The 11,156-nt window shown below is 29.6% G+C and overlaps 1 protein-coding gene across 1 annotated transcript in view; it reads left to right on the top strand.

The window, feature by feature from the left end:
* Window positions 3,543–11,156, top strand: part of LOC105167760 (potassium channel SKOR-like) — a 9,435-nt gene continuing 1,821 nt past the window's right edge. Inside the window, exons 1-8 of the mRNA XM_020695844.1 lie at window positions 3,543–4,156; window positions 8,857–9,081; window positions 9,165–9,228; window positions 9,486–9,825; window positions 10,034–10,329; window positions 10,486–10,566; window positions 10,646–10,744; window positions 10,879–11,121. Coding sequence (XP_020551503.1) covers window positions 3,888–4,156; window positions 8,857–9,081; window positions 9,165–9,228; window positions 9,486–9,825; window positions 10,034–10,329; window positions 10,486–10,566; window positions 10,646–10,744; window positions 10,879–11,121 — 1,617 coding nt within the window. The 5' untranslated portion in view covers window positions 3,543–3,887. The remainder of the gene's footprint in view (window positions 4,157–8,856; window positions 9,082–9,164; window positions 9,229–9,485; window positions 9,826–10,033; window positions 10,330–10,485; window positions 10,567–10,645; window positions 10,745–10,878; window positions 11,122–11,156) is intronic.

Raw genomic sequence — 11,156 nt, forward strand, 5'->3', positions numbered from 1 at the left:
CTTTCCTTATTTAGGAGGAGGACAAGAAATTTAGGAGTTGGTCTGACGTATATATATTTTACTACACTATTATTAGAAAATAAATTCATTTTTAAAGAAAAGTTACAAAAATTAAATATTTATATAAATACAAAATATAATTGAATTTCAAATAAAACTTCGAATAATATCTATTCATTTTAAAATTATTAAAAATATATATTATATTTTAAAACTATTTTCATTGTAACCGCCAATCAGGGCACTGCCATTACCTCCATCTCCTCCACTGGGAAACGGCAACGTCACGTACATCTATCTATATATATATATATATATTATATATTTACTATTATATAGAATATATATTTACTATTTTTATTTTATATGCTAAATATATTACTTTATTTTTATAAATTTCTTTTAATATGGACCTTTGACCTTAAGAAATTTATGTTCCGATGGTTGTTATTGTTCATTATTATTTATTCTATATATTAAAAAAACTTAAAATTTGGATCATTAATTCTTAAAATTTAAAATCTAAAATTTAATGAGCATGAAAAATTGATCACATCCAATGGTTGTTATTTGTCTAACACAGATCGAATGGTTATGTAAAGGCATAATGGCCAATCACTCAAAATATAAAAACGAGTATACAACATTTAAAAAAATATGAGAATGTTTAACCTATTTTCGAATTATAAAAAAAAATTACTCTTTTGAGAAAATACGTTTTTTTTTTTTTTTGCATTTTACTTTATGTTAAATAAAATAAAATTGAAAATTGAAAATTCAATCCGCCTCGTCAGCATAACATACCATGAAACATAATCATAAATAATGGGCGTCAAGATAAACATAACCACGCAAACCCCAAACCCCACTTGTTCGAACCCATATTGGTTAACGTGTTGTCATTACAAAACGCCCACACACCACTACATTTACATACACATATATATATATATATATTAATTATTTGGGACACTCTTAATTTTTACTTTATTTACAAATAAATTCCTATTTTTTGTAAAATTACAAAAATTATATTTGACAACAAAAAAATAGGAATAATTTGTGCAATGATGTTGACGTTTATGGAAGGTGTATATTAATTTTTAAAAAATATAGGGATGATTTATGTAAATAATATTGAGGTTTTTCTGACAGATGTATGTGTAATTTCTCAAATTACAAGAGTATTTGTGTAAATTAACCATAAACAAAAAATAGGAATAATTACACTCCCTCCTAAGGTTTGGTATAATTACATGCAGATCCTCTATGGTCTGAAAAATTACATCTAACACCCCTGAAATTTGCTTTTGTGTAACAAATAAGCCCATCTATTAATTAAAATTCACCGAATTTGCTGGTATTTACAAAAAAATTAAAAAACCCATATTAACCCCTGATTGATTTATTTCAGGTTAAATAAATCTTTTTATGAACAAATTACTGTCATACGTCTTCACGCATTAATGCATGTGAGAAGGTATACCTTCACCTCATAAGGGTACTGTAGTCTGAAAAAATTTATTTGACCTACAATAAGTTAGTTCAATCAATCGAGGATAAGTACAGTTTCTATTCATTTTTTTTTTTTGTTAATATCAACAAATCTAGTGAATTTTGACTAATAGTGTGATTTATTCGTTAGATAAAAGCAAACTGCAGAAGTGCTAAATATAATATTTTAAATTACAAAAAATCTATGTATGATTATATTAAACTTTAGGAGAGTTCCTAGAAAAATATAGAGATAATTATGCCTAATTGTTTCCTTAAACTGTGCTTACAGCACACATGCACACAGTAGTTGTAATAAATTTGTAGAGTTGGCATTAATTCATAAAAAAAGTATTAATAATTAGGGATAATTACACTTTCATCTCCTGAGATTTGGTGTAATTATACGTAGATTTCTTGTGGTTTGAAAAATTACATCTAGTACCCCTGAGGTTTACTTTCGTCTAACAAATAAGTTCCTATGTTAGTAAAAATTAATCGAATTTGCTGATGTTAATAAAAATATCTAGAAAAAAATCTATATTTACCCACAGTTGATTTATTACTAACTTATAGAAGGTCAAATGATTTTTTTTATAACCAAATTATCCTCATACGTTTTTCATGCATTAATGCATATGAGAACACATATCTTCACCGTTATAAGGGTAGTTTAGTTTGAAAAAAAATTGTTTGACCTGCAATAAGTTAGTAATAAGTCAATCGAGGGCAAATATCAATTTTCATTTAGTTTTTTTCTTTATTAATATAAGCAAATTCAATGAGTTTTGAATAAAGAAAAACTTATTTATTAGATGAAAGCAAACCTCATGAAAAGGGAACGTAATTATCCATAATAATTATTAATTCAGATCAAGAGACTGTGAGCTTGAATTCCATTACAATCCTTTAACATAGTTATTATTATACATGCTGCTCCATTTCAAGAAAATATCTTTATTTTCCATCCAAATATATATAGCTGTACATTTTGTAATAAATAGGGTACAATCTTTTATAGTAAATTCTACTGTATTTTTTTTAAATTTTATTTAATATATACAAATTAAGTGTATAAATCCTTTTTCTACCATATTTACCCTTACAAATTCTCTATATACAAGGAAAAAAAAAGAAAGAAATATGAAGATCGTAATCCCAAAACTATACATAAATATTTATTATCTGAATCAAGAGCTAGACTGAAAGAGAAAGAAATACATAACAGCTATATATCCTTTATGAGATTAAATTTAATTATATAAGTATTTTTTTTTTTGTAAAATTATAAATATATTATTTAAGGTGGTGTTATGCATTGTCTCCCAGGGGTATTTATGTAAAATTTTATTATTGAATAAGAGGTATATTTGTAATTATAATTATAATTTGAAATAATATATTTATGATTTAGGGTAAATTACAATGAGCTCCCTTGAGATTTGAGATAATTACGAATACCCTATTAGTGTTTGATGAAATCATATAATTTTTGGACAGGATTCTGAAAAATATCAACTTTGCGTTTGTTGAAAATTTTTTATTTAAAGAAAATTAAAAATGGTAAAAAATTCCGACAAAAATAGATGTGAAAATTTTGAAAATTATAAAAAAATTATCTACTTATTCAAAATAAAAAAAAATTCAAAAAATTTTAAAAACCAACAGTATTATGATCAGTTCACCATAAAAAATAGAAAAAAAAAAAAACTAACGAACTTGACTAATTATTATACGACTCTTGAAATTAGTGAGGAGTCGACAATTTTCAAAATAATAATAAAATATTTATAATTATATCAATCTCACTTAACCCTATTGAAATTTACTCTATAATTTAACAAATAGCACAAAATGTTTGTATTAATATAATTTACCTTAATTAAAAGCTATGAGGACACATATGCATCCAACCCCACCCTTAATTTATTGGGAAAAAAAATAATTGAAAATTAATAATATAGTAATAGCACGACTTTCTGTGTGACCCTTATCACCTGTTTATACAATACGCAGACGGACACACACACACACAGATTTCTGCGTGGGAAAAACCTTCTGAGCTGTCTATAAATACCCTCATTTTCTGACTGTCCGTCTCAGCCATATATTTCGACGACAGCCATTTTCAACAGCGCTTTCCTTCTCCCTTTCTCGTGAAACCCAATAACACGACTATTTCTCATTCAATCCCACTTTTTCCTCACATTTTCTCCGCTCTTCTTCCTCTCATTTCAAATCTCATCCCTATATTCTCTCCCCCCACAAATCTCCAACTTTCCACCACCAAAAATAGCAACTTCACACACACACACACACACACACATATATGTGTATATATATATAGATACATATTTCAAAAATTAAAAAAAAAAAAAGGAAATTAAAGAAAAATGGGATCTTTCAAGAAATCGTCGTTCAGGAATACGGATGAGAGCAGTGCGAATGGCGAAGAGAGCAGTTTGAATGGCGTCAACGGCGGCGAGGAGTACATGGTGGAGGATCTGCGGGAGAGAATTAAGTCGTCTCGGGGGAGCCGGTTCACGCTGATAGAGAACGAGTTGGGGCTGATCGACTCGGCTCGCCGCCGGGTCAGCAGACAGACCGTCATCGACGGCCTCAAAGATCTCTCGCAAGGCTTGTTCATTCACCCTGATAACAGGTAACAACCTATACATACATGTGGTTATTGTCTCTAGCTCTCTACATATACATACACCTATATATACATATATATATGGATGAAGAGTGCATTTTGGGTTTTACCTGTGATGATGGGCTGAAAATATATTTATTTATGTAATTCAACCATTCTTAGTATAAAAAATTTTCACCAGAAGAAATCAAATCAAATAAACTGTTGGCAGTAGCTTTAGTTTTTGTAGTGGGAAAAATTTATAGAGAAAATTGAAAATTAAATAGTACATGTTTGAAAAAAAATGAAAGAAAATTGAAGTCGCACAAAAAAGAATTATTATTAACTACAATATTAACAACTACAGCTAAAAAACCAGCAATAAATAACTATTATCAAATATTTTAGCCACCTTTAAAAAATCATAACTAACAACCGTTGCATAACGAGTTCATGACGTCTGAAAATAAAAATCTTAATATTTATATATAATTAATAAATATTGAAAATTAATATAGAGTTGTTTATAATTGTTGTAGTTTAAAATAATTTAATTTAAATTAAAAATAGATGCCATAAAATCATTTTTTGATTTATTTTTAGTAATAAATTGAGAAATACTTATCTTTAAATATATATATATATATATATATTCTTACACCATATATTCTATTCTTACACCTCTTAATACAATAATATAAGTAGAACGACTGATCACGTAATGGTTATAAAAATATTTTTATATAATTAGTTGAAATGTGAATCAGTAAATAATATTAATATATTATTTTTTTGGTATAATAGATAGTATAATTTAGTGTATTTTTTCTTTTTTTAAATTAATATAAGTTATTCGATGGGAACACGCAAGAGTTTCTGCTGAGGATGAGGATGGTGAGGGAGGGAGCGTTGTTCCCGCCAAATATGGTGGGGGGACACGTGGTGAGAATGTATTTGTGGGTGGAGTTGGTGTACATAAGCCAAGCCTTTGTTTGACTTTTGACCCTTATTTTTGGTGGCTGAAAATTGACCATTCTTGCAACGTCATTTTTAGTGAGAAAAATGTAATATATGATGGACAGTAGAGTACAGCCAAGAACTAATGATAAGTGTCCTGGCGCGTGGAACTTACGAATAGACTTTTGATACGTCTCAGGTGTTGATTCGGATACATGAGTTGACACTGAGGTAAATGATTGCTTTTTAATTTATAAAAAGATTAGGGATTTGATTTTTATATATGTGTGGATAAATTTTATTATAATATTTTTTAAGTTTTTACATTTTGATATTTATATATAAGGAAAAATACAAGCAACCTCCTTTGTGATATTGTAAATGAGCAAATTTCCCCCTTATGAGAAAACAAATAGCGATTTACCTCCCTATATTTTTTAAAATACAACAATTTAATTCCTTATGATTTTTAAAATGAAGCAATTTACTTCCTTATACAGGGAGGTAAATTGCTTCATTTTAAAAAGTATAGGGGGGTAAATTGCTATATTTTTTTCATAGGGAGGTAATATGTTAATTTTCAATATCATAGGGGGATAAATTGTTGTTCACCCTTTATATATATATAGTTTAATATACTATTATTGATGTATTCGAATTATTGAATATCGTAATGAATTATATTTATAAAAAAATAAAAATTAATATATAATTTTTTGAATTAAATGTTTTATTATAGTTATCACTCTTTCTATTTCTTGACAGCTCCAGTCGTGTGTTAAATAAGAAGTTTTTTTATTTTAATTTTTGAAAACATGTCCAAGCAATTAGAATATTTAATCTGAATTATTAATTAGAAATCCAAATATAATCTTTTTATTTTTTTTAATTTTTCCTGATATTTTTTATGATGACCATCCTGATTATTGTAATTTTCTTTAAAGTACCAAATTCTTCTATGAAGAATAGAAAAAAAAATAGGTTTATTGCAAGAATTATAATATTAACCCATGGTTGAAAATTATTAACCTAAATAAAAAGTAATTGACCACAATCATGCAACAATTATTTATCATGATTTTTACGAGTGTGGCTAATATTTTATAATAACTAAAATCATAACAAAAATAGTTTTTTATAATGAATAAATTAAGTTTTATAATTAATAATAATTATCTATCACAACTTTAATGTATAATCAATAAAATCGTAACTAATAGTAATATTTCTTTTTGGGGATAATAAAATCATAATTAATAGTAATGTTTTATTTTAGGGGTTGCACATGGAAGAACATGAAAATGATAATAATTGTGGTGGATGATAACGTTGTAACAACTACTTCATGGTCATTGTCCCTCTTATGATAAACATAGAAACTAAGAGCCCGTATGATTGTGTTTTTATTTTCAGTTTTTAATAATTGGAAATATGTAAAAATGCTTTATTGATTTTTGAGCGAAAATTGAGAATTTATTTTCAAATATAGATATATGGGTATGAGAATGTTGAATATAGGTATATGTATTTTTGATGTGACAAATGACCAAATTAATTGAATATGTGAAATTATAAAATAATCAAAATGAGTCTTGCCATTTGAAACAATTTTAATTGATTTGAAACAAGAAAAGACATGCTGACAAGATAAGACAAGTATGACAAACCTATGTGATCTATAGTTTCAAGAAATTGAGAATTAGAATAAGAATGCATTCTCAATGAAAATGACTTGACCAAACAAAATTCCAACTACCCAAATAATGAAAAGTGAAAAAAATCTCATTAAAAACACAACCAAACGGGTTCTAAAGTTTTGTCAAAGTGTCAGTGACTCAGTGTCATAAGGCTGCAAGAATTTGCTTAGCAAATATAAGGGTAAAATTACATCAACGACACTTCTTGAGATTATATCTGATTGTAAAACTACAATAGCCCTTTGTTAATTTATAACTATATTTTTGAGATAATAATTATAATTACGAATTTTTTTTTCAAAGTAAATCGAATCAAACTAATATATACTTATCATGTAATTGATAATTTTTTCTAAATTACACACCAATCGTACCACAAGTGCATTGCACTTATCGTATAATTGACTCAAGTTCGTCCAAACACAATCCGAGTCAGAATTTCTTTTATAATTACCAGTATATCTCCAATTCACGAGCAGACTTTGACTAATACAAAAAAAATTTACAAATATATCTTCTCTGAAATTACATAACGCTTCATCAGAGGCGTGTTTGTAATTTTATAAAAGATAGAGAGCGTTGGTATAATTTTTAACTTAATTTTAAGAGGCGTGTCTGTAATTTATCTTTTTTAGTATTGGGGTGTTCATTTTGCTTTGGGTTTAATTTTCTTTGTTGGGAAAATGGTGATGATGGCTTGTTTTGGACTATTACTACCTTTAAGTGGCTGTTGTCTTGTCTTCTTGATATCCTGCAAAAAAGTGTGTGTAATGAAAAACCCCACTTCAATGTTTACATACTATATATAGTGTTACTCCCCTCATGATAGTTTCAACACTTTGGATTTTAAGGAGATATTCATATATATGTCTATATACATTTTTTTTACTAAATATATATACAATTCGTATATGTGAATATTTATTTAAAAAATACGTTTTATCCCGCTATGATATCAGAAATGAGTAAAAAATCGCTTCGTGAAAAAAATAAAATAGCAAATTGTCCCTAGGTTTTAGAAAATTAAGTAAATTACCTCCCCATCAATGGTTTGATCGGGGGGGGGGGGGATTTGTTTAATTTTTCAAAACACAGGAAGGTAATTTGCTAATTTTTTTTTACTCATTGCACATATAACAGGGGTAAATTGCATTTTATTCGAATATTTTTAAAATAAAAAATTCAGACTGCTTTGCATTTACCTTCTTTTCTCTTAAAAATGGAAAAAATATAAAAATAAAAATCAAGATGTGGCTAGATACAATAGAAAATGGAGCTTGTGGGAGGGGGATTTACTTCCGGTTAGATCTCGTTAGACCACTTATCATGTGATTGATATATAATTAAAAAAAATGATCAGTAATATTTAATTTGATTCTATTAAATTTAATTTGAATAAGAATCGAGCATAATAATTATCTGTCTATAAATATTGGACTATTAGTTGGGACCTTCCTCTGTAATTGGTTTGAAACACAAATTGGGCAGCAAAATTAATACATCACATGGGATGTTATTGCAATATTTGGACTGTCCAAAAGTCGGTGACTGAAAAACAAAGGTATAAGATTGACTGTTTTCCAAGTTGCTAATTAATATTCCCTCCAAATAAAAAAAAAAAAGAAAATTAATATTCCCATCATCATTTTGTAGGAATTATTAATTATTCAGTTGAGGTTAGGGGCTTTTTGCCTTTTATTTCTTTGTGATATTCAGTGTTTTTGTTTTTTTTTAAAATTTAATAATGAGTAAGGGCTCGTTTGTTTTCATTTTTACCTTTACTAATTGAAACATTAAGAAACCGGTGAGCCTATAAGTTGTTCAAAATATCTAATAAGATGTTGAAAAGTATCCTGTAAAATTTTTACGGACAAACTTACGGGATAAAAGGTAAGATATTAGAAGGTTATAATGCTCATTAAGAAAAAAGTAAAGAGTTAGAACTTATTTATAAAATCTTAATAAATTACTTAAATTTTGATCATACTGATTACGAAATTGTGATTATGAACATCTTACAAGTTTCGGAAACATCATAGTACTACCATCTTGATTCTTGAAGGAAAAATGCAGGTGGTACAGAGCATGGGAGAAGTTCATACTGATATGGGCAATTTATTCGTCATTCTTTACTCCAATGGAGTTTGGATTCTTCAGGGGACTGCCCAAGAACCTGTTCTTTTTAGACATTGCAGGTCAAGTGGCTTTCCTCCTGGACATTATCTTGCAATTCTTTGTGACTTACAGAGATAGCCATTCCTACAAAATGGTCTACAACCGTAACCTCATCGCCCTCCGGTCAGTCATTTCGTTTACACGATAAGTGAAATTGCAGCGTTATGTTGTTGCATGTTCATCGTTCATTTGTTTCGTCTCTGCAGGTATCTGAAGTCTCATTTTTTACCTGACCTTCTAGGTTGCATGCCATGGGATATTATCTATAAGGTCTGGCTCTCTGATCCCCTCAATCGTTGTTAAAATATTATATTCGCTTTGGATCTTTTCTTTTAAATTTAAGGAAATGAAGTAAGTTTACTAAGCGGGATTGCTAATATTTACATCATTGAATGAAATATTTAGAACGGACACCAGAAAACTGTGTCTGAACTCACTCATGATGATGATATACATTAGTATTTTGAAGTATCTTTCCTGTGTCATTAGGCTGATTCAGGTGTTCTGAAAATTAACATGTTAATTAGGCAGTTGGAGAGAAAGAAGAGGTGAGGTATCTTCTGTGGATCAGGTTGACTCGGGTTCGTAAAGTTACAGCCTTCTTCCAGAGGATGGAAAAGGATATCAGGATCAATTATCTCTTTACAAGGATAGTAAAACTCATTGCTGTTGAGCTCTACTGCACGCATACAGCGGCTTGCATTTTCTACTATTTAGCTACTACTCTGCCTGAAGAGAAAGAAGGGTACACGTGGATCGGGAGTTTGAAACTGGGGGACTATAGTTATGCGCACTTCAGAGAGATTGATATTTGGAAACGATACACGACTTCTATGTACTTCGCTATTGTCACCATGGCTACTGTCGGTGAGTCCTACTCTTACAAAAACAAGCTTAGTTTGTTCTAAATTTTTAGCGTGTAGTTTTGGTTCGTCCATGAAGTTGGCAATTTCAGTTTTACGCAATAACCATCAAGTTCATTTAAGGTGGAAAACTATTCAAGAAAACAACACTATAATTGAGTCTTCTACAGTGTTTGGACTTATATCATCCTGCATGGCATGTTCTTGTCCAGGTTATGGAGATATACACGCAGTGAATCTGAGGGAAATGATATTCATTATGATTTATGTCTCTTTTGACATGATTCTTGGTGCATATCTGATTGGTAACATGACGGCACTGATTGTGAAAGGGTCGAAAACAGAAAGATACCGGGACAAAATGACTGATCTTATAAAATATATGAACAGAAACAGGCTGGGAAAGAATCTTCGTAATCAAATAAAAGGGCACTTGCGTTTGCAATACGAAAGCAGCTACACTGATGCTTCCGTTCTCCAAGATATTCCAATATCCATTCGTGCCAAGGTAAGAAGCTAAAAACCATGTGTGTTGCAAACTGAAGTTAATTTTTTCAAATATATACCGTAAAGTGTGTGTATATATGGATTTTGGCTAACTTGTTTCCTTTTGCGTGTATCTAAATTGAACTTTTTCAGTGATAAAGTCATTCACTTCTTGCAGATATCTCAGACTTTGTATAAGTCATATGTCGAGAACGTTCCTCTTTTCAATGGTTGCTCCTCAGAATTTATCAATCAAATCGTAAGTTTCAATCTTTATGAGAGCAGATGCTGTTGCTTTTGAGCTGATGAGCATTTGCTAACATACATTTTCCATGAAGGTGACTCGGGTGCACGAGGAATTCTTTCTACCTGGAGAAGTAATAATGGAACAGGGAAACGTCGTAGATCAACTCTACTTTGTTTGTCACGGTGTTCTGGTACGAAACTTAAATGGCCTACAACCGCTAACTATAATTGTTAGCCATGATTTTTGCTTAAGATTTGACGTAGAAACTACCGTTATTTTTCCTTTTAAATACAGGATTAATTGATATCTGCTATGTCTTTGCAGGAGGAGGTTGGCATTGCGGCAGACGGATCAGAAGATACAGTGTCGCTTCTTGAGCCCAACAGCTTATTCGGGGAGATTTCAATTCTTTGCAACATTCCTCAGCCATACACAGTTCGTGTTTGTGAACTATGCAGACTCCTGCGGATCGATAAACAATCTTTCTCCAACATTCTAGAGATATATTTTCACGATGGCCGCAAAGTCTTGACTAACTTGTTGGAGGTGATCACAGACTCTACTATTCTATAAGCCTGTGCAAAGAGCAGTGCATCTAATAG

The sequence above is a fragment of the Sesamum indicum genome, linkage group LG8, assembly GCF_000512975.1.
Source record: "Sesamum indicum cultivar Zhongzhi No. 13 linkage group LG8, S_indicum_v1.0, whole genome shotgun sequence".
Taxonomy (NCBI): domain Eukaryota; kingdom Viridiplantae; phylum Streptophyta; class Magnoliopsida; order Lamiales; family Pedaliaceae; genus Sesamum; species Sesamum indicum.